Source organism: Polypterus senegalus, chromosome 8, assembly GCF_016835505.1.
Source record: "Polypterus senegalus isolate Bchr_013 chromosome 8, ASM1683550v1, whole genome shotgun sequence".
Taxonomy (NCBI): domain Eukaryota; kingdom Metazoa; phylum Chordata; class Cladistia; order Polypteriformes; family Polypteridae; genus Polypterus; species Polypterus senegalus.
Window position 1 is genome coordinate 170,186,571 of NC_053161.1, and position 24,749 is coordinate 170,211,319.

Sequence of the window (24,749 nt, forward strand, 5' to 3'; positions counted from 1 at the left end):
TCCTATGTCCTATTCTAAGTCCATCTGTCCACAATCTGTTCCTTGTCCAGCTGTCCTGGAGAAGACCACCTTCAAGCTGAGGTCTCACACTCCATCATCCAGGCCATCAGTAATTTGACTCTCAAATCCCTCTTATTTCCTAGTTTCTTTGTTAATTCCCAGTTGTGTTTGGTCTCCTCCATCCCTCCATTTTCTGAACCCATTCAGTCAATTTAAGGTAGCTGGGCACTGCAGCCATTCGACATCGGATTCAATGCATGAGATCCAACCACGGATGGGGTGGCAGTCCCTCACACTTTCTACACCAGCAGGCCTGAGTTCTGGCCATCTTTACATTTTGCTCTCATTTCTTTTTAAATGACTCACCTTTTCAGGCCACTGCTGTCTAAAGAGACAACGAGTGGAGGATACGGTGAAGTGGAAATGAGGGAGTGAAAGAAGACCCGAGCCTTGTGTGTGTTAAAGTGTCACATAAGTCCAAATTAGAGTCTGTTCAGTCACAAACAGAAGATGACATGAATTTTGTGCAAATGAGGCAGTGAACAAGAAATGGAGCACACACAAGTGATGTTGAGGAGCAGTAGTTTTATGAAGTTTCTGCTCAGAACACCATCAGCTTGACATCTGATGACCTGGTGCCTGTCCAGAATTTGTCACCATTGCCAGGATTGGCCTCACTCTCCATCACCCTACAACTGGACTGTCCACCCGCATTTGCTTCTGCTGCTCCCCTCAGTGGACTTTGTGACGCCAGCTGGTTTCAGAAGACAATTCGCAATGTGGTTCTCTAGTGAAACTCAGGGGTCTCTGGTCTGAACTTGTGGAGTTTGGTGAGCAGTTCAGGGTGACAGGGTGGGGAAAGATAAGTGAGTTTAAAGAAGAAGCACATAGACTGAGAAGAACACATGGAGAGTTTGTTATATGTGGACAATAGCTGAGGAGATTATAAAAGAACAAATAGAAGAATTTTATAGGGAATGGACAGGGGACACCATCACAGGGACCAGTTGATTAGCACGTTCAGTCATGCTGATAACCACCTGCTGTCCAGTCTTGTTCAGCTCCTCCTGTAGTAACCTCAGCTGAGTTTGCTCCTTCTCACTGATGTCATTAAACTGCAGCCTGTGATGAGAAACAAGTGTGAGTTACAAACACATAAGAGGACGCCACCTCACACACTGTACTATCCCAGTGATGTGGCCACTGAGGTCAACTTCCTAGAATTCTCCTCAGTGTCCCTAAGTCACATAACATGTGTGTTGACCTGCTGGTCACTCTATTCACTGTCCAGTCACCATCCTCTGAAAGCCTTTTGGTTTCATTTTATTTTAGTGAAGGTGTGCTAGTCAGACCAGGGCTCCTCCTGCTGACAATTTCTTTTTTTTAATTTTCTTTGTTCTTTTTCATTTTTCTTGTTTTTCCCAATGTTTTTATAACATTGCTCTGTTCATTTATTATTTGTTAAATTCTATATTATCTGTCATTTGTATTCAATTTAAGTTATTATTTAGTATATATGTGTGTGTCTTACAGTTTTCTCAAATTCCTGGTATTTTGTAGTTTGGTCTCAAGAGGCAGAACCACCTGTGCTCTAGTGATTGGTGATCTTTGTGAGCAATTTGCTCTTTTGTTTTTAATTATAATTATTGGGTTTAGACCTTTTGCTCTTAAATTCGGAATCTCTTACAGATTGTGCTCTTTTCAATGTTCTTAGCCTTTGGCAGCCCCTTTGGCTCTTTTGTTAATAAACCTGGTCTTTTATAAAAAAAACACTTGTGGACTTGTCTCTGCTTTAGCCAAAGTTTTCATGGTTTTCCCTCTAGTCAGACACACTTCACATCTTTTAGAGTCTTTTTTACTTTTACCTTGAATTTAAAAGCCTGGCCTCCTTTCTGAGGCCTAGTCAGGGCTGATGCCTCCTGCTTGCCTAGGGCTGGGGCTGCCTTGGGTGACATTTGTTTGGTACACTTTTCTAGAAGTATCACCCCTTCGTTATATTGTACTGTTTGAGTAATCACAACAGAAGGTGGTCTTTTCAGGTGAGATGGTGTTGACCACTCTGTATACCTGTGGTCACTTCCTGTGTTATTATTATTTTCTTTCCCACTCCTATTCACTCTAATGTCATCTTTAATTTTCTGTCCTCTGGTTTCTTCTTGCTGTCCCCTCACCACCCTGTCAACTGACATTGGCTAATCTCTTTTTTGTTAGTTCAAAATTACACCCATAACCCTGTCCACCCTCTCCTCCTGTCCACTCTGCCTGCCATCCTGAACCTCTCCTCCTTGTATCCTTGTCCCTCTGTCTGTTATTTCTACAGCTCCTGTCCACCTTTTCTGATGTTCTTTTTCTCAGGTCATCTCACACTCATCTTCTTTGTTGTTCTTCTGTCATCTCTCATTGTCTTTGTTATTATCCCTGTCAGTCACCACCGTCCAGCTCCACTTGTTCACTGCTCTTTGTCCTTCCTGTTCTAATGCCTGTACTTCCCCTATCTTCAGTCAGTCCATACGGTGCCCTCTAATCAGCTAGTCCATCAGGCCATCAGCTGTGACTTCATAACCCCACACACCTCACCCTGTTTACTTACTCCAGTGTCTGTAATTTACAGTTTGGGTTCCACAGCCCCTCACACAGCTGAGAAGCCCCTGAATCTCCCAGTTTGTTGTTGTTAAGCCAGAGATCAGTCAGTCGTGAGTGTGAAGAAGAGAGGACCGTGGAAAAAAATGAGGAACATCTGGAGGTGAGACCACAATCAGACAGGCTGTGGAGATAAAGAAAAAGACATGAGGAGGGACAAGGAGCTATGTCATTTAGGGCTCAGGATGTGTAGACATTTGTCTAATTTTGTTAGACATTCTGGTCACTGCGGAGCTTAATATACTGCTGTTTGTTAGGATGGACTCTCTTCATGTTACAATAATTAGAGGATTATGATACTTTTTCTTTTACAAACACAGGATGTGACTTTAGGAGTGGTGAAATAATGGACATAGAGGACAAGACTGACATGTGACACCTCTGCCCTTGGCTATTTAGACTTGACATACTGACCGGTGCCATTGACCAGCTGACTTCCATCCACTAAACACCTCAGTGGTGTTGAGCTCACTTTTCTTATTCTTTCTGTTAATTTGTAATAAAGCAGGAGGACGAACTTCAAATGGACTGCCAGCATCCCAGAGTCCAGTCCACTGGGCAAAGAGGTAGTCTGAGGGCCTCTTTGTCTGAGTGGACTGTGAAGAGACCCACATAACTGCTGACCACTGCTTTCTATTCTCAGCTCTGCCCATAAGTGATCTGATCGAAATTATGGCAATGGAAACCCACGGCACTTTATCAGCTGACTTCATAGGACGTTTGGGGTGACTGTGGTGTTATGGGTCCACAGCTCGTTGAGAAAAGGCCATTCGTTTTAAATAAATAATCTCCGAACCCGAGGCGGCTTCGTGAGGGGGGCGTTGTTGTAGCGAGCCGCGGGGCAGTCGTCGATGTGGGTGTTTCTCACCGTGTGCACAGGTGAGGAACCGCCCACATTCGTGATTGCTCCTGTGGCTAATGCTACAGCTGTGATGGCCCCTCACGTTTTAAAAAGAAGCGCGAGTCGGTTGTGGGAAGGAAAAAAATGGAGAGAGAAAGGAAAGGAGAGGACGGAGGTTACCGGGAGCAGGAGAGGAAGCAGGTCGGTGAAAGAGAGAGAGAGAGAGAGAGAGAGAGAGAGAGAGCCGCGAAGAGCGACGGACGGGCAGCGAATGAGCTCATGGACAGCTGCGTGGAAGCTGGGTGTTAGGCCGACACCCAGGTGTTTGTGTTGATGTCGCTCCCGCTGAGCGATCAGGTAGCGGGAGTGACCAAGGGAAGGAGACTGGCGCAGAGAGGCCATGGAAAGGCAGCGGAAGTCGGGAGACTTGGTGCTGGAATCCCCAACGTGGGCGACCTGGCCGTTGTGGGAAACCAAGTTCTCGGGGACTGGGATGAGTGCCATACCGGAGCCAGGGTTCGGGAGGTCTCCAGTCTCGTGTGTGTGTGTAGAGGAGGGCAGCTGCAGAGAGCGTCTTGCCTGCTGCTTGGCCCAAACGGGATAAGCAGGTGAGACGCTAACAGAGACGCTACCAGAAAAGCACCGGATTTGTTAGTGTTTTAAAGACTGCTTCCTAAAGAAGATTTTAACCTCTCGTTTTAAAGGATTGTTTTTTTCTATTTATTGTTATATTAACCTCCACGTTCTTATATTGGATTATTTAATGAAGAACTTTTGGAGCACTGCACTTTACATGAACACTGTTTATTTTGTTGACTGTTTTTAAATAAAAGCACTGTTTTCACTTTTAACCATCCCCTTGTTCAGATGCTCAATTATTGCCTTCACTGACTAGCTCACTCGGTTTCATTATCGACGGTGTTGGGTTCAAGGGTTCCCAAAATCAGATGGGAGCGTGGAGCCAGAACCCACATCGTCACAGTGACATGACTGACATATTTGTGTCCTCACAGTGTGAATTTGTCACAACATCAGCTCATTTCTTTATGTCCTGCCTTTTCAGTGATGTCTGTTTTATAATAGCCAGGACAGACCAGTGGACAGTAAGGAGGTGGACTAAAGATGGTGGGGTCTTTACAAGCTTTTACAAATAATACCAGAAATATTCATACGAAATGTTAAAAATGATAACATCAATGGATGTGGGTTCAAATTATGAATGCATACCAATTTCTATCAGTAACACGGACATTGGTAAGGCGTGATGTCATTTGACAAAGACAGGAGACAAATGAAGAGCAAGAGCAGCAGAGTTTCAATGTCAAGTGCCAGATGCATCAGCAGTTATTATTATTATTATTATTAATACTACTACTAACAATAATAATATTACTTGTGGTCTTGTGATCGAAAAAGTTTTTTCTAAGGTGACTAGGGATGCTCCAATCAGATTTTTTAAAGCCTATACCTATCACCAATTTTCATGCTTGCTGATCGGCCAATTCCCATACTGATTCCATTATTTTTTATCTTTATCACTTTAAAAAACTTTTTATATTAATCACCTGCATAACCATACACATAGACTACTTATGTCCTATATTAAACTGTATTTCTATAATTAAACTATAGACCACAGGTGCTAAATGTTCATTTTCTATTAACAAAATGAAATTCTGTAGGCTTATTGTTCAGTGACCATATGTAATAAGAGTATAAGTTTAATATGTCACTGTACTCTGTATAAATATACTGTATCTTATAAATCTGTCTTTTTCTACTCACATGCACAATTGACACAGAGTCAGATTTAGCACAGGGGTTCACCATATAGAAAGGCTAGTCAAGCAGTATAAGACAAGACAGACAGACACAACTACGTAATGGGCAGTCAGACTGAGGACCATTGCATACTATTTCTATGTGTCAAAGTCAACATAAAACTGTACCCTCTCTTGCCTTGTTTGGAATGGCATGATTCACCTATATTGGGGCCTGCACATGAAGAAAGAGTGTAAAGCCTTGGCACACCATTGAAGATGCTGATAGATGGATGGGAGATAATGTCATCTGATCCTGAAAGTCCCTCCACTGCAATGGTGAAAATGGCAGACTCTACACATTGGGCCCCCACTCCTGAACTGAATTCTTGCCATTGGCTTCCTTTGTCTGTTATGCAGTATAAGCCATCATTAAACAAACTGTTACTTCTCCTTTGTGATTTCTTACCGCAGTATCACTAAGGGAGGAGTATCGCCTTTTTATATTATATCTATACCAGTAACAGTGCACTGCACTGAATACACTTGATTTGAGCATTCATACTCTTTCTCTGTACGTTTAGCATTCATTTGCTCAGAGGTTGATGCGCCTGCTGCTTCCTGAACATCTCCTCTTTTCTCCACCCTAGCGGCCCGCTTCTCATCTTCTTTCGTCGGCATCTTTTCATGTTAAAACTGATTAAGTCATTGTTTGTGTTGCAATTCCTTAGTATGTTTTCCTTAATTTTTCACTTAAGCTGGCACTTAAGTCTTCAATCTGCCCCAAGAATGATTTAAGAAATGAAGAGGTAGGGGAAGTGATGGAAAATGTGGTAGGTATAAGAATGGCGTCCCTAAGCATAGTCGCATGGCCGCCCTGCTGGCCGATGCAGGGAGTTGATTCTACACTAAAATAAAATGAAAATAAAAACAGGAATAACCTTGGAGGTCAATCATCACCCGTAAAGTGGATAGTGGACGTCACGTAGTATATGTGGACCAAATTTCAGGTCAATTGGGCAAACGGTTTGTGAGCTACAGGTGATTTAAAATCCTAGACAGACAAACAAACAGACACTGTAGCGTATAGTTTTGGGTTATGTAATATGCTGCAATTACAAAAGAATTCATTCTGGGGAGCTAACGTCCCCTGGTTGGATACACCATAAAATACTAAAATAAATAAAATGTCCTTAAAACACATGTGTATTAACTAATAAAATATATACAAAAATATTTATCCATAATATATATGGCATAAAACAAAATAAAATGCTTCTTGTAATTACAAGCCGTTGTATATTCTCAAACAATCAATTAATTGATATTGGCAATTAAACATGCTTAAATGTAAATATACCAGCACTTAAAAGTTTTAATCATTTTAAATCATCAATTGCACTAGAGCTTTTTGCTGTTAAAATGTACATTTACTATAGTTATATAGGTGTTTTTTTTTCCTTCCGTGTATCAGCTAGACATTCAGCATTCTTGAGGTGTAATTATAAAATATGGATTACCATTTTAAATATGTAGTATTTATTTCTTACCAAAACTCATGACACACAACAACAAATAATAAACACAGTACAAATCTTAAAAAAACATGTTTTTTAATAAGCAGCAAAATCAAATGTGTCTTTTCTTTTTCCAATTAAAAGACTACATTTGTGTATTTTAAATAAGCATGCTGTCCAAACACAAGAAGCGTCCATTTTAATTTAAAGGACAAAATAAAGGTGTGAATTCCTTAAAGTAGCTTTTCTCGTCGTTTCTCTGTTTGCACAAGATGACTCCTCTGATGAATTTTTTTTCATTTTATTACTCCACTTTCTTTAATGTAAAGGCTAATATACCAATCACTTCTCGTTCAATGATAAAACAAGCCTCCACTGCTGCTGTTTGTTTACACTGCAGGAAGTTTGCTCCAAAAGAAATTAAAAAAAGAGACACGTAAAGGACCTCACGTAAGGGAGCACTACAACTAAATTACTAGAAAACTCAGGGGCTGAAAATATCAGTTTTGGTGATGGGACATTTTACCTTCACTGATGAAGTCTTTTTTTAGTGAAAATCGGCAGATTCTGTTCAGTGGCTAATCAATTGGGGCATCTGGAAAGGTGACAGATTAAATGCTTTCATCTCCCACTCACACACTCACATCTTATAAGACATCTGAGTGTCTGCCAAGTCATCATCATCCAAACCTTCACATCGCCAAGTCCTCTGCTTTGCCCAGCTCTGCCCTCTAGTGGTGAAGCCCTGTCACTGTCCTCCTATTTATTTGAAGCTCTCAGTTTTTCTCCCTTTTTCTTCTCCACTTTCCCTGATTCCTCCATTCCCAGCTCCTTTTCTTTCTAGATCACTACTTTTTTCCCCAAAATGCCGTGTGTTTCTGCTGACCAGTCAGTAATTTATTCATGCAGGTGAGTGAAATTTCTGATGTTTGTTTAACTGAAATCTCTGATTGCGGACTCACATTCAATCATCTGTCACACCTGCTTATTCTGAATCATAGGGTAACTGGAAGCCAAACCAGCAAGCAGTGAGCACCCCATCAAACGCCATGTCAGCCTTTCCTTATGAGCTCCAAATTCTTGTTTACATATTTTATTCACTTCAAAGCATCATCTTAGGTATATTATCTAACATTAACACATCACACCAATAGTCTTATGACTACGTAATGGACCAACCATTATTGTAAAATGTAGTTGTGTCCCCAATTATATATGTTTTTTGTTGTATTATTTTTATTTAATGTAATTATTACTCTTTAATTTTAATATGCTAGAAGCATGTGTTATCATTTATCATCACATATTATTACCATATTTCCCCTTGTGTTATATTCAATCGTTTCCTCTATTCTCATCACATATATTAAGTCAGTCATAGCTTGTTTCTGGTTTTTCTTTGCTTCTATTTATACTGTAATCGTGCACTCCAACAACAATGCACAATGTTAGCTTATTTTATTTCTGCTGGTTTTGATGTAACACATTTAAGGTGTTTTTTTGGGTCATCACTGACATCTTGGGCAGCCTAAAAGCACAATGTGGCATCCAGGAGCAGCATGGAGTCGATCATCTAACTGAGAAAAGCCTGAACTTGAATTACAGCCACAAGTAAACAAATCATTTTATGTATTTTAGAAAAATAAAAAGCCTTTTCCCTCACTGACCACCATAAGGAGTTTGATAGTGTTTCCCATTGGTTTAATGACAAAGGCAGTAACAGTCATGGAAGCACATCTGTATTACTTTCAATTTTTTTTGTTATATTTAGCATAGATTAACTAGAACTCAGTGTAACTCAGCTCTGCTCCTGGTATCCTGTGCCAAGGACGGGCTAGCAAAGAATCAGGAAAAAACTGAAATTGGCAGAATTTAGTTTATACATCTTGCCTGAAGAAGGGGCCTGAGTTGCCTCGAAAGCTTGCATATTGTAATCTTTTTAGTTAGCCAATAAAAGGTGTCATTTTGCTTGACTTATCTCTACATTCATAATGGCTAACACGGTACAACACACTAGTACTTTTGTACAATAAGTAGGGGAAAGGAGCACCATGCAAGAGTTGGGGCACCCCAAGTTATCTGAGATGTGGACTTAGACCTTCATTAGCTCCAGAGGATTACGGCTTGTTCACAGTCATCATTAGGAAACCTCAGGTGATGCAAATTGCAAACCTTTAGAAATTCTCACAATCTACAAACCATGTTCCAACAATCAGTAGTCATGTTCTCCTCTAAGCACCTGCCTAGCACTCTGAAAAATAAAAGAAAAGCTAATGCTCACAAAGCAGACCAAGGCAACTAGAAGATAGCAAAGCATTTTTAGGTATATGTTATTAAGAAATGGCAGTTAACAGGAATGGTGGAGGTCAAGTTGAGGTCTGGAAGATCAAGAAAACCTGAAAGAACTGCTTGTTGGATTGCTAGAAAGGGTAAAATTAAAAAAAAATAAACTTGTTTGACTGTAAAAGACCTTCAGGAAGGTTTAGCAGACTCTGGAGTGGTGGTGCTGTGACTGTTCTACGATGTGTAGTGATACCTGAACAAATATGACCTTCATGGTAGAGTCAGCAGAAGAAAACCTTTAATGCATCCTGGCCACAAAATTCAGTACATGAAGTTTGCAAATGAGTATCTAATCAAGCCTGATGCATTTTGGAAACAAGTCTTTTTAGACTGATGAAGTCAAACTAGAACTTTTGGCCACAATGTGCAAAGGTGTGTTTAGAGAAAAAAAAAAAAATTCCTGGAAAAGAGCACATTTTCAACTTCCTCCTAATAACTGATTGCCCAACAACCACTACCTGTCTCTTTCTGGGAACTGCTTTTGAGGTGGCACTTTGAGGATCCTCATACCTACCTACCACCTCAGAATCTTGAGAGACCCCATCCAGGTCAGCAAGGACCTGAAAATGCTTTGACATTTCCAATTCTGGGGTTGATTCCTCTCGGACAGTATACACCCTTTACCTTGCACCTTATGACTGTGATCTACCTATCTCAACCTGTCTGATTTCGAGTTTCTGCAGCATCTTAGGGGTGCACATTATCTCTCTAATGTACCCTTGGGCCAGGTTTGACAACTCTCTACTACAACGCAGGCCAAGCAACTCCTCCTCCAGTCCAATGACCCTGAGCTTGAGAAGCTGGATCAGCTGGCATTTCCTGCACATGTAGCCCTCATAGAAGAACGGCTCCTCCAAGCTGTCCTCTAAAAAGTCCAATATCCAACAGGACTTGTATTGCATTAGCCTTGTTATTAAAAGTTGACTTTGGATTACTGAAACTGTTCTTTTTTTAATTAAAATTGAATTATTTAAATGAAATAGTCAAACTAAAAAATAAACCAAACAAATAGATTAAAGAACTGCTACAGTTATTTTACACCTTCTGACCCTTTAAGCTCCTGTAATAATTTCCCCCTCAACTGCCTGCTGTTTGTCATGTGAGGTTAACTTTACTTTTCTGTCAGCTCTCCAAACTTTGTTCCCTTTCTTATTCCTTACTTAACAGCTTTCTGCTCACACCATTTGTATTCCTTCCTATTAATGAACCCTTATGCTGTTGCCCTGCTTTACTCTCCTGACTGCTAAGAACTGTAAAGTGTAGTATATTTTATTTCACACTTTTTCCTTCTTACTACGAGAAACTCGCTTACTGAATATCCGCTGCTACATACAGTAATTTCTCATTGTCTTGTCTGCTCCTACAGCAGTTTGTACCTGATCATTGTCTTAATGCTAATCGCCTGTTTACTTACTACTGAGCCCTTCTTTTTACCACTTTGAAGTCAGCCATTTGCCTGCCTTTTTTCCCCACTAATGAATCTTTGCTTCAGTTAGGTTTAACTATTGGTTACTACGATACTGGATATTTACTTACATAGATGCCGTTGTCAACTACTGCAGCTTACTGCCCTGCCTCACCAACACTAGTGTGAATATAAATAACAAGAACAACAACAAGTAGCAAGTACAAGTAACTTTTCCAAATGCTTTCCCAAACATTCAGTTGCTATTACTCATGTGCAGGCAAAAAAAAGCTTTAAAAATTCCAGCATGGTTCCTTAGCAACAACCAAAACAAAAGTTTTTAGGAGCAAAATGTATTTTTTTAATTACGTTTCACACTAAAGAAAACAAAACTCTCAGCAATTTCTCTTCTTTTCACAAGGATGACGTCAGCACATCAGTACATTTGAGTCTCAGCAATACGCCTAGTCCAAATGTCATGTAATGTTGTGTACATCTGTGATACAGAGTTGACATAATTGTGAAATTCAATGTCTTCTCTGCTGGCGTGACAACAGAATACAAATGACACCTACAGGCCCTCCAGTTCTTTAGAGTCAGTCAAGTCAGATCACTGCCAGTCATCATTCCTCTTGCCAAGCATTACCAGACTTTCTTTACATTTTCACCACTCTCTGCAACTGATGTTTCCAACCTCCTCTCCAGTCACCCCACTACTTGAACACTCAACCCCATCCTCTCAAATCTTCTTCAGGCTATCTCTCCCTCACCTATTTCTGAAATTGCACTCATCCATTAGCACTTCACTCAGCTCAAGTTCCTTTCCTACCTTGTTTAGACATGCTCTGATAACCCCACTCCTCAAATAAACAACAATCAATCTATCCTAAGTTAGCCATTACAGGCCTGTCTCTCTCCTTACCTTTCCTTCCAAAACACTTCAATGTGCTGTGTCTAACCAAGTCTCTTCTTTCCTTGTTTGCTCAATCCAAAGCAATCTGGTTTCAAAAGTAATCATTCTACTGAGATTGCTCGACTGATTGCTGTCAACCAGCTATGGTTAGCTAGAGCTAACAACATGTTGTCAGTCCTGATCCTTCTAGATCTCCCCTCTGCCTTTGACACAGTTAAGAACGAGATTCTTTGCACCACCCTCTCTGAACTTGGCATCACCAGGACTGCTGATAGATAGATTGAGTTCTAAAACTTGGGCAGATCCCACCATCTGTCCTGGCAAGGAGAGAGTTCAAGGGTGCATCAGACATGCACAGAGCTTCCACAAGGACCCGTGCTGTGTCCTGTACTCTTCTCTCTCTACATCATCTCAATTGACCCCATTATCCAATCTAATGGTTTCTCATATCTGTGTTCTGCTGACGATGCACCGGTGGACCATTCGTTGCTTCCTGAAGACAACATGGTATCGGCTAGAGTCTCTGTATGTCTTATTGGTGTTTTAACTTACATGAAGGACCACCATCTACAGGTCAACCTGGGAAAGATGGACCTTCTTGTTATCCTGGCCAGACAGACTGTTAAACTCCCCAACTCTGTACAACTCATTGTCAATAGGTGATAAGCAGCTATTTTTCTCTGACCACATTTCAACTTTCATGCAGATTCACTCTTCAAGTTCAGACCTTATCTGACTGAATACACAACACTACTTCTAGTCCAGGCTTTGATCTTGTCATGCCTGGATTACTGCAACTCACTAATAGCATATAGACAGACAAGTGTCTCTCTGCGAAGGGAATGTCAACCTTCACAAGAGGTTGACTTACCTTGGCAGCGACATTCATGTTTCTGGTGACTCTTCCTATTAACTCAGTAGATGAATTGAGAGAGCATGGTGGGTCATAAGGTTGCTGGAACGGGGTATGTGGTGCTTCGGATAACTGTGAAAAAGTCTTTAGAATCCTGTTGCTCCCTGTTTGTGAGACATGGATGCTATCCAGTGACCTGAGACGAAGACTGGACATCTTCAGTACTGTGTCTCTTCAGAGAGTCCTTGGGTACCACTGGATTGACTTTGTATCGAACAAGCAGTTTCTCATGGGATCCCAAATGAGGCACATTACCTGTATTGTGAGAGATCATCAGCTATGGGACTATGGCCATGTGGAGCAATTTCCCAAAGGTAAAGCGGCTCACAGGATCTTTCATTGCTAAGAAACCAAGCGGCGGGACCAGGCCAAGGAGACACCAAAGTAACACCTGGTTACAGCAGATAGATGATCATTTCCAGAGAGTGGGACTGAACTGTGTCTGCTTGAGGGGTTGCTAACCGGGATCCGAGCTGCTTTGTCTTGTGGTGGGTGCAGGATCACTCTACCAGTGTGTGCTTCCCAAACTGACCTGGCCTAACTACTAGCAGGACCACCCAAATATGCTATGAAGCTATTTCAGATGGTCAAAAACGCAATGGTCTGTCTTGTATTCAACAAGCCAAGACAGGCACATGTCACTCCTTTCTTCAGATTCCTAGTTTGGCTCTCTATAGCAGCACACATTAAGTTCAAATCCTTGATGCGTGGGTCAACACTTGTGTACATGGAGACACTTGCTGAGGTGCTATGCTTCTTCTTGCCCACTTAGGTCTACCAGTGAACAACATCTGGCAATGCCACTTCTGCATGGTATCAAATCTCAATTCAGACTCTTTAAGACGTCATGATGAAAAATGAAATAAAAGTACAGTCACATTGTGTCACTTTGTCCTGAGTCACCCCTTAATATGGTATAGAAGAATTGAACAGCAGCTTCTTCTGCCATTAGACTGGCCCAGCTGGTCTGTCAGGCTGGGTTGAGCATCTTTATGTTTGATTTTTGTTGTGGGTTACTAGTTGATCACTTGTTCGCACAGTGACATGCACAGCATTGTCCCCCAAGTTTGTCTCAGCTCTTCCTCTTTTCCTCTCTCCTCCTTTTCTTCAGGCTGTGCTCAGCCTTTTTCTAGTCCTCCCAGTTCTTTCTCTTGGACCAGCCATTTGAGGTCAGGCTTCAACCTGAGTTTGTCCTTGTTGTACCTAGTAGATGCTTTGCGCTAACACCCACTTGTCCATTTTAAAGACATTGAAATATGTTGACTCAAAGCCATTCTGTGACTGCTCTGTGGCCTCTTTGATGCACATGCTCTTAACCAGCCTTGACTGTCCACAGCTGGAACACTCCCTTGAAACTGGGACATCAATAGTCTTGTCAGAGAATGAGCCGAGGAATAAGGACACAAATGAGCAAGAGCAGTGCTTAATGGTTTTATTATACAACAAAGCAAAGTGTACTAAACCCAAATAAAGTGCAGTACTTCTTCAATAAATACATTGATAAAAAATAAAGTTGACCATTTGATTGTCTGCTGGCATTGAGGAAACCCCTGACTGAGGCGTGTAGGTTTGAAATGAGAAAAGAAGGATTTGTGAGGTAGGTGGTTTGGAACTCTGATGACATCAGTGAAGAACGTGTGTTAAAAGATCTAAAAAAGGCTTTACATACTAGATTATTCAGAAAGTCATGTGATAGCCTACACTTATTTTGTGATGAGATTTTTGTTTTAAATGTCCCACAAGAAACACAAGTGTGAGTTACAAACACAAGAGTGTGCTACTCCCTACACTGGAGTATCTCACTGATATGCCCAAAGAGGTCACCTTCCTAAAATCCACTCAGTGTTTCTGGATGTCTAATGCGCACGATGTGTGTGTCCACCTTTTGGTCACTAAACACACTGACAGATTTATGTCGATGTCCAGTGTAGACCTGGGGTTATGTCTTGAACAATGACGTTGGCCTGTTCAGTTACTCTTGGGTATAATAATGGTCACTTCCTGTGTCTCACACCTTACTGTCCACACTGTCTTCAATCCTAATCTTCTCCTTTCTGTGACCTTCTATTTCTGTGTATGGCTGGTTGGTCATTTCTCCTGCTGCTGTCCACCTATCCTCCTGTTTCTCTTTCAATCCCGCTTCTCCTTATCCTCTGCCTTGACCTCCTCTTTTATACATCCCTTCTTCCATCTGTTTGTCTGCTTCTCTTGTCTCTCCTTATCTTTGCTATGCTATTTTCCTTATTTCTATCCATTACTTGAGTCCAGCTCCAGCTCTCCAATCCTCTTTGTCTTCTCTCACTTTAGTCATCTCTTCTACTCCAACTGAGCATGTTTCTCCTCCTTATTCTATTTTAGTGATTTTAACAAACTTTAGCGAGGACATCAGGGGAGTGTACGAGATTAAAATAAAGAATCGACAGCACGTGAGACAAGAAATAAAACAACATTTGAGGGGCTCAGGGTAACAATGCTGTCTTTATGAATTTATTTATTAAAGGGAAATCTGTAGTTGTGTTCACCTCAAGTCCATCTGTCTGTCCACAAGGGACATTGCAGTCTGTCCTGATTAAACACAGTGTTTGTATTATGGGCAAAAGAAAAAGTCAGAGCCATAATGTGATAAGAAATAAAATTCATGAGACACATACCCACACAAACAAAGTCATGCAAAAACACACACACACATTCTCACACACACTTGTTCACTCACCTCAGTTTCTCTAATTTGCAGTTTTCACTCCTTAGCCCTTCACACAGCTGATCCACTCCTGAATCCTCCATGTTGTTGTTGAAGCTGAGGTCCAGTTCAGTCAGTCGTGAGTGTGGAGCAGAAAGAGCTGAAGAGAGAGCTGAGCAGCATTTGGAAATGAGACCACAATTAGTAAGGCTGTGGAGGAGAAGGAAAAGTAGTGAGGACATAAGGAGAGACATAGAAAGACAGAAGGACAAACAACAGAAAGGTTCAATGCCCACTTGTATTCTGACCTTTCATTGAAATGCAGAGTGAACATAAGTCACTGTCGTTCTTCACAGCCGGGGCCCTTGCAAAAAACAGTATTGTATTGTGCTTGGAACTGTGTTATGTACTCATGGGAACGGGTAAGATGTTCTCCATGAGGGAAGAAAAAGAAAATAAAATCCCTGTGTTCTTTGAACTTGTGTCCTACGTCTGTCTGTGGCAGTGCTGGCCTTTACACACTATATACCTGACAGTGTCTCCTGCCTTAATGCTGTACTGACTGATGCTAAGTCATTCAAACTGACATGTGGACATCAACACTGGATAAGAACATCAAAGAAATGAGACTGACGGCATCCTCCACTCATGTGACAAGATGGACTTGTCAATGATGTCCATGAGGTAAGGATGAAAAATCGGAAGTTTTGTCTGCCATGTACCACCCAGGACATGGCAGCTCTAGTGGTGACCAGCAGAAGGTCTGTTTGTCATTTTCCTTCTTCTTCTTTTGTCTGCTCCTGTTAGGGTTTGCCACAGCAGATCATCTTCTTCCATATCTTTCTTTCCTCTGCATCTTGTTCTGTTACACCCATCACCTGCATGTCCTCTCTCACCACATCCATAAACCTTCTCTTAGGACTTTCTCTTTTTCTCTTCCCTGGCAGTTCTATCCTTAGCATCCTTCTCCCAATATACCCATCTCTCCTCTGCACGTGTCCAAACCAATGCAATCTCGCCTTTCTGACTTTGTCTCCCAACCTCTTTGTTGTGATTAATTTTTAATCATAGGTTAATTTTGTGAAGGGAAAAAAGGAATATATGTATCACTGAAGTGTCATGGAGTCTCGGCTTTTATTTATTTTTTTCTTTATTAATTTGGTGATACTTTTTCACTTTACTTTCTGTTATACAGATGAGTTTTATATTCAACCTGAATGATTCAATACAACCAGGAGTTTCTGTTGCGTCGGTACCTGTTGAGTGCAGACACAGCACCAGAGCTCCTTCTGGATCTTTCTGCTTTGAAGAGACACAATGAGTTTGATCAAAGCTACAAGCGTAGGATGTCAAAATGGGGTGGAGGCGGAAATGATCATTTGAGGCAACAGGTAACTCAATGCATTCCACTTCCGACTGTAATAATGACAAATGTGCAGTCCTTATGTAATCAGCTTGGTGAATTACAAACCAAAGCTTGTTTTCAGAAAGAATATTGAGTCTGTCTGTGTTTATGCATTGTTAGCCTAGCTCTGGAAATCTTAATGTCAAAAATAAAGAATAAACCAAATTGTAAAATGGAGCAGTAAAATAACAAGGTCTGAGTAGTCCAATCTCTCAGTCCTCTTTAACAAGCAAGTATTGCAGAAATCAGAGGATCTTCTGTTAGATACGACTCATCCATTACATTCTCAATTCCAGGTTTTGACATTAGGCCATTGGTTCCAGGTTCCAGGTTCCAAGGATAAAAAGCAGCCAGTTCAATTTCTGTTTCATTCCAACTGATATTAATCTTCTAAATAAATTTGATTTTAATAAACACCCAAAAGGCTTAAATCATGAGATGCACAGTAGCATTTGCATCATTTATCAGTTAAGCCTAAATGTTGGTTTAATTTTTATGTCTAATATGTTCTACCAGAAGAAGTATGCTCATTGCTATATTTTATTTACAGTATTTGTACTAAATTTATATTTGATGGCTGTGTACTTTGTTATGTGTCCTTAACATCATATCATGGCCTCTTCTGTAAAACCTGATGAAAACTACATTTCCCTCTTGGAACAATAACATTTAATTGAATTGAAGACACTATGTATGATTTCTAGGATGCCATGTAACTTGCGGATCATTGCTGGACACTGGAGATCTTGATACTTAACTGTTTAGGCTGATGGACATAATGATGACATAATGGACAGTGAGGACAAGACTGACAGGTGACACTTTTGTCCTTAGTCACCCAGACCTTACATACTGACCTGTGCCATTGACCAGCTGACCCTACATCTACTAAAGGCCTCAGGAGTTTTGAGCTCATTTTTTGTAGTCCTTCTACAAATTTGTAATAGCGCAGGAGAAAAAGCTTCCTTGCAGACACAATAATCAATATAAAACACCAGGTAGAGAAAAGGTTTAAATTTTAATCCTTAAAACTAGTATTAATAATGATCACAGTGACTCATACTAAGCATGACGTTACATACACAAGAACCTCAGAAGTTGCGGCACTTCATTTGTTCATTTGATCGCAGACAGTTTGTCACATATGTTGAAGAGTCTGGTTACATGGGCAGAGAAACTGTTCTTAGATCATTGACTCATGTTCAAAATCATTCACCATTAATCCTGTCCAAGTTATCAGTTAGTGTCTGGTACAAGGCAGGAACAACACCTGGACACGTGGCAAGTTCATTGAAGGGTGGACACACACACACACACACAGACCAATTTGTCATCGCCGATCAAAGCTAACCTGAAGATCTTTGGACTGTGCAAGGAAACCAGAGAAGCTGGAGAAACCCATACAAACATTGAGAGAACATGCAAACTCCATTCTGTGGTTGGCTGTTAATTCCTACTGCTGCTGTCCACCATTCTTTCTGTTCATTTGTATGTCCAACTCTCATTACCTCTCCTAATCCTTTGACACATCCTCTTGTTTTTATTTCTTCCTTTTCTTCTGTTTTCACTTCTCTCTATTGTCTCTCCTTATCTCTAATGTCCTACACTCATTGTTCCTGTCTCTTATCTCAGTCATGCTCCAGTTTTTCCATGGCCACTCTGGCCAGCTCTTCTGCCCCCATTCAATGTTTCTCTTTCTTATTCTATTTTAGTGACTTTTAACAAACTTTATTGTTTGAAAGTGACAATGGAGGATGGGGGACAAAATAAAGTTTGAGATTGTGGGACAAGAAAGAAAGTTAAATACTGAAGAGAGAGAATGATGACAGTAGACACTTTGGTGGAGGGGCTCAGGGTAACAATGCTGTCTTAATTTATTTAATTTGAGTCCATCTCATGTCCATCTGTCTGTCTGTCCAAATCTGACACTGAAGTCTGTGCTGATTAAACAAAGAGTTTGTGTTGTGGGTGTAAAACAGTCACAGCCATAAAAAGTCAGAAGATACACAAAATAACAAACACAGTCACACACACACACACACACAGTTGCTCATACTTGTTGTTCACCTACCTCAGTTTCTTTAATTTGAAGTTTTCACTGCTCAGCCACTCACACAGCTGAGTCCATTCTGAATCCTTTAGGTTATTGTTCTTTACCCCAATTAAATTGTTAAAACCAAGATTGAGCTCAATCAGTTTTGAGTTTGGAGATGAAAGGACTGAGGAGAGAGCTGAGAAACATCTCGAGGTGAGACCACATGTTCTGAAGCTGTGGAGATAAACACAGAATTGTAAGAAACAGAAGTTTGGTCTCACTGGGCACACATGCAGGATGGGAGAGGAGAGGCCGTCCACAATGATGATAGAGAAAAAAAATTGGAAATAGAGAGTTGGAAGACCAGCAACAGGATGGGTTGATGACATCAGACAATAACTGGGAGTAGGAGAATGGGCAGCGATAAAAATGGCTAAGTAAAGAAAAGGATTTCAGAAACTAGAAAAATCTGAAAAGCACGATATGTCTCCACAGTCCCTAGATGTACTACAAAGGGTCTCTGGGTCTGGAGGACATGAGAATGAACAGACAGACTAACACAGAAGCCACACAACACAAAAGTAACCCAAACAAATTTCCCAACAGTTGTCACTGACTGGTGAAAAGTGGTCTCCTAAACTTATATTGTTCTCCACATGAATGTCCAGATAGAGCTGTTACAGTTGGTGACAACAGAGTGAGAAACTCAGAATTCTGTTTGTCATTCACCAATCAGGACATGTGGACACTTTGTCTGACTTGCAAGATGCCATCCAGAGTAGACAATGAGGACAAACTGTCGGGTTTATTGTGACACCTTGGAGTAGACTAGTCAAGACCAGACATACTGTATACTTTATAAATCAAGGACATAATGTATAGGGAGAACACTTCTGCCCTTGGCCATTTCAGATTTCACATAGTGACAAGTGTCACTGATCAGCTGACTTCTGTAAAATAAAGGCCTCAGTGGTATTGAGCTTAGTTTTCTTACACTTTCTACAAATAGTCAGCATCCCAAAGTTCAGTCCACTGGGCACAGAGATGGTACAAGTCTCTTTGTCTGAGCAGACTCTGAAGTGAACCCCGTGGCTGCTGACCACTGCTGTGCATTCCCAGCTTCGGCTATTTAGTTCAATGAATGGATGACGTGCTGACATCACCATCTGCTGGCAGAGGCAGACATGACTAGGCAAGATGTTTGGGGGGTCACATGACTGCCATTTTTGTGTATTTACAGTTTAACGCAGATTGTTTCCTTAGGACTGATTTTTCTGTTTCCTCACATATTTGTCTTTTTGCAAACGAGGCAGGTAAGGCCAGAGGACAGAAAGTGGATGGGAGAGGCTTTACAAACTTTTACAAATAATATCATAAATATTCAGATAAACCGTTAAAAAACAAAACACATTCTCAGTGTACAGTAAAGGCCATCAGTCACAGAGGCTCCACACATTTGGAGGACGTGATCTCATTTGACAAAGACAGGAGACAAATGAAGAACGAGAGTGGCCTGAGTATGAAGGAGCAGCACAGTCACAATGTGAAGGGCCAGTCATGTCAGTAATCATCATCATCATTATTATTATTATTACACTTGGCACTGTGATGGAGGACATTCCTTCCAAGATGGCAGATCAAGTGTATTTGTCCAGGACATTTTATAAGACCCCTGATTATCTGACAACACATTATCAGACAGACTTGCAGGTGGTACTACATAAAGCGCATTTATGAAATTGAGACTTAGCCGATTATGTCTTGTTTGAATAGGCAAAATTTTCTAATTGTGGCTCAATCGGTTCCACAAATGCCAAATGTTTCCAGTTAACTCAAGACCAGAGGTGTACAATAATGAATTAAGACTACTTTATTACTTTACTTAAGTAAGTTTTTCCACTATTTGTGCTTTACTTTAGTAAATTTCATTGAAAGCTACTTTTACCCCACTACATTTTTAGGTGAAATAATGTACTTTTTACTTTGTTATATTCCCCAGCAAGTCCTTGTTACTCATTACCCAGACTAAACTATTATTATATAATATATATTTTATATAATATAAATTCATAAAGAAGACCTATCAGGTGTGTTGTATATCTCTCTATTATAAAAAAAAAATCCTGTGAGAGAAAGATGGGAGACCAGACGTGATCAGAAAAGAGACTTGCCACGGAGAGTCTCACGGGGACCTTAAACATGAGACTTTGTGCCAAGAGATTGTCCCAGGATCGTCTCGCGGGGACGTGGAACATAAGATTCTTGCAAGACACGCCTTTCTTACAATCAATATCAAATAAGCCCAGAGGCAGCAAAACACTCAGTCATGTAAAGGAGGCTTTGAGCACACACAGATCCAGGGCTCTCAGAGCATATAGTGTATAAGGACAAAACGTTATAAATGAAACGTCGACGACTAAGCGAAGAAGAAAGCAGCTCAGAGTAAAGGGACTCAAAAGCATTGGAGAGAATAAAGAGCAAAAAAGAAAAAGAATAATCTAGGTGCAAATTCAGAAAATAAGGAAAGTAATTATCAGCCTGGAACAAGTGGAATTGAAACAAAGCACGTCCAATCGGGATCAGAATTAAAAGACAGAGTAAAAGGCAAAGTAGAACTTCATAAAGACGTTCACAAACGTTGGCGCTATACACATGCAGAGTAGGTTAGAGATTATGAAAGCAGTGGAATTCGATAGGCTCAAAAATAAAAACGTTAGCACGATACACATGTACAGAAAGTTCAAGAATATGAAAGTAAGAAAATTAGAAAGTATAAAAAAAAGAAAGATAGAGTTCGCAGTAGCGCAAACAAATGGACATTATTACTCGAAAAAGGGAAAATAATTACCATGGACCAGGTGTCATTGAAAAAAAAGCAGGATAAAGCGAGGTCAGAAATAAAAGACAGAGCAGAAAACAAAGTAAAATGTCATAAAGAGGTTAAAAAACAAGGGGGCCAAACACGTGCAGAGCAGGTTAGAGATAATGAAAACTGGAATTCAAAAGACTGAAAAAAAACATAGGCATGAAGCACATGCAGAGCAAGATACAGAATATAAAAGCAGAAAAAAACGACAGTGTCAAAACAAAGACAGTAAACATTGCATTAGCGCAAAAAAGATAAATTATTACTCGGAGAAATAACAAAAAGGCATGTATGTAAATATTGTAAGGTTTTGAAGTTTAAGTCAGAGAATTTCAAAAATGGGGTTTACCTCACATGCATTTATTAGTTACTTTGCAAAAACAATTATTAACTGCTGATGATGTCGATCGTTTTGTCTGTGCTGAAATTCCAAACAGAGAAACCTATCCTGAATTATGGTACAAAGTCATTAAACACACGTCTCACTGACCTCATTTAAAAGATTCAGCATATTGGGACTCCAAAGATTCCAAATATTGTTTTTACAGAAGTTCTGAAATAAAAGTGAAACTAATGAAATAGCAACAATTCAAAGAGTAAAAAAATCTTAAAAGTGTGTATCCGGAAAACCAAACACGGGGGTTGGCGAGTGAAGTGAGTAGAGGGCAAAGCCCCCTAATCATTCAAAAATAAAATCATTGTAGAATGCCAGTCTCTGCTCATTCGTTTCCCATGCTTTCATATTGACTGTTAAGACATGAACACTGGTTTTGAATTTTCACCATGGTTGTGTTTCAACACTTCAAAGATGATTTATCTATACTAATAAAAGGCAAAGCCCTCACTGACTCACTCACTGACTCACTCACTCACTCACTCACTGACTGACTCATCACTAATTCTCCAACTTCCCGTGTAGGTAGAAGGCTGAAATTTATGTTTGGACAGCCTTGTTTTACATCAAACTCTATAACATTTGAATTAGTTAAATATTTTAAAATGTTCCAAATTAACCCTCATGAAACAACCTGTAAGGTGTTTGACCTTAAATTTGGCAGTGCAGTAATATTTTCAGTGTCACTAAGTGATTCCGTTTATAAATGTAGCTGAGGTTTACTTTCGAACGCACTACAACCTAAATATTAGACACACGATGCATTTATTTCAGAACAAGTTGTATATTCTATGAGTTTTGCACTGTACTTTTCTGTTCTATGTTTTGTTTAAATAGTGTCAGAATACGGAGCAGCTGAAAGAAGAAAAAGAAGGTGCAGAGAGTAACAATGCTAAAGCAGCTATGATATTTGGAATAGTTTGGCCATTCTCTGGACCATTATATTGTTACAGGTTAATTATATTCAGATGCATTAAACTAATAAGCAATATGGGGTTAATTTCAGTCTATTTATAAAGCCGCGTCAAGGATATGGATCTGACAAAGAAAGATAAACCACACAGGAACAGTAGCACTGCTTTGACGCTGGGTGCCACCAGTCTGCAAAACCCGAGCACAGAACTTGCATATGACAGGGTATGAGGTACCGTGGAAATGTGCGTGGCTTTATGCCAAGTTTAGGTTTTATACATCGCGATTTGAACGTGGAAACATTCTTATGCAACATTTCTGTGCGTACGCACCGTTTATACATGAGGCCACTGGAGATGAACAGATATTTCAAGAGTAGAACAAAACTAGCAGTCTGTCTGATGTAACAGATTTGATGTAACAAATATGTAACAACATATCTGTAGTATATAGGGTAGAAAATTATGTGGAGGTTAACAAGTAATTTAAATGTTGAAGATGGAAATGAATTTGACTTATTACAGTTGCATTTCACAATTACATTTCAGTACATTTGTTTTAAGATTGTTTTCTAAGGACTAGCTATAGTATTATACATATTTTCTTTTTTTAAATTGTTTAAATTTTATGTTTCTAACTCTATTACAGGAGAATCTCTCCAGTAGATCTCTGTAACACAGTAAGGTCCATAAATATTTGGACAGAGACAACTTTTTTTCTAATTTTGGTTCTGTACATTACCACAATGAATTTTAAATGAAACAACTCAGATGCAGTTGAAGTGCAGACTTTCACCTTTAATTCAGTGGGGTGAACAAAACAATTGCATAGAAATGTAAGGCAACTAAAGCATTTGTTTAACACAATCCCTTCATTTCAGGGGCTCAAAAGTAATTGGACAATTGACTCAAAGGCTATTTCATGGGCAGGTGTGTTCAAGTCCGTTGTTACGTCATTATCAGTTAAGTAGATAAAAGGCCTGGAGTTGATTTGAGGTGTGGTGCTTGCATGTGGAAGATTTTGCTGTGAACAGACAACATGCGGTCAAAGGAGCTCTCCATGCAGGTGAAGGAAGCCATCCTTAAGCTGCGAAAACAGAAAAAAATCTATCCGAGAAATTGCTACAATATTACGAGTGGCAAAATCTACAGTTTGGTACATCCTGAGAAAGCAAGCAAGCACTGGTGAACTCAGCAATGCAAAAAGACCTGGACATCCACGGAAGACAACAGTGGTGGATGATCGCAGAATCATTTCCATGGTGAAGAGAAACCCCTTGACAACAGGCCACCAAGTGAACAACACTCTCCAGGGCTTGGTAGGCGTATCGATATCCAAGTCTACCATAAAGAGAAGACTGCATGAAAGTAAATACAGAGGGTGCACTGCAAGGTGCAAGTCACTCATAAGCCTCAAGAATAGAAAAGCTAGATTGGACTTTGCTAAAGAACATCTAAAAAAGCCAGCACAGTTCTGGAAAAACATTCTTTGGACAGATGAAACCAAATCAACCTCTACCAGATGGCAAGAAAAAAGTATGGAGAAGGCGTGGAACAGCTCATTATCCAAAGCATACCACATCATCTGTAAAACACGGTGGAGGCAGTGTGATTGGACTGGGCGTTCATGGCTGCCAGTGGTAGTGTTTATTGATGATGTGACACAGGACAGAAGCAGCAGAATGAATTCTGAGGTGTTCAGAGACATACTGTCTGCTCAAATCCAGCTAAATGACGTCAAATTGATTGGGTGGCATTTCATGATACAGATGGACAATGACCCAAAACATACAGCCAAAGCAACCCAGGAGTTTATGAAAATTTATGAAAGCAAAGAAGTGGAAAGTTCTTGAATGGCCAAGTCAGTCACCTGATCTTAACCCAACTGAGCAGGCATTTCACTTGTTGAAGACTAAACTTCAGACAGAAAGGCCCACAAACAAACAGCAACTGAAAGCCGCTGCAGTTAAAGGCCTGGCAGAGCATTAAAAAGGAGGAAACCCAGCATCTGGTGATGTCCATGAGTTCAAGACTTCAGGCTGTCATTGCCAGCAAAGGATTTTCAACCAAGTATTAGAAATGAACATTTTATTTCCAGTTATTTCATCTGTCCAATTACTTTTGAG

General features: G+C 40.2%; 1 protein-coding gene across 1 annotated transcript in view; it reads right to left on the minus strand.

Annotated features, from left to right (window-relative positions):
- Nucleotides 1-900: 900 nt before the first annotated feature.
- Nucleotides 901-24,749, minus strand: part of LOC120534504 (NACHT, LRR and PYD domains-containing protein 3-like) — a 76,496-nt gene continuing 52,647 nt past the window's right edge. The window contains 4 exon segments of the mRNA XM_039762106.1: nt 901-1,122; nt 2,591-2,764; nt 15,046-15,222; nt 18,489-18,686. Of these exon segments, the coding sequence (XP_039618040.1) occupies nt 969-1,122; nt 2,591-2,764; nt 15,046-15,222; nt 18,489-18,686 (703 nt within the window). The 3' untranslated portion in view covers nt 901-968.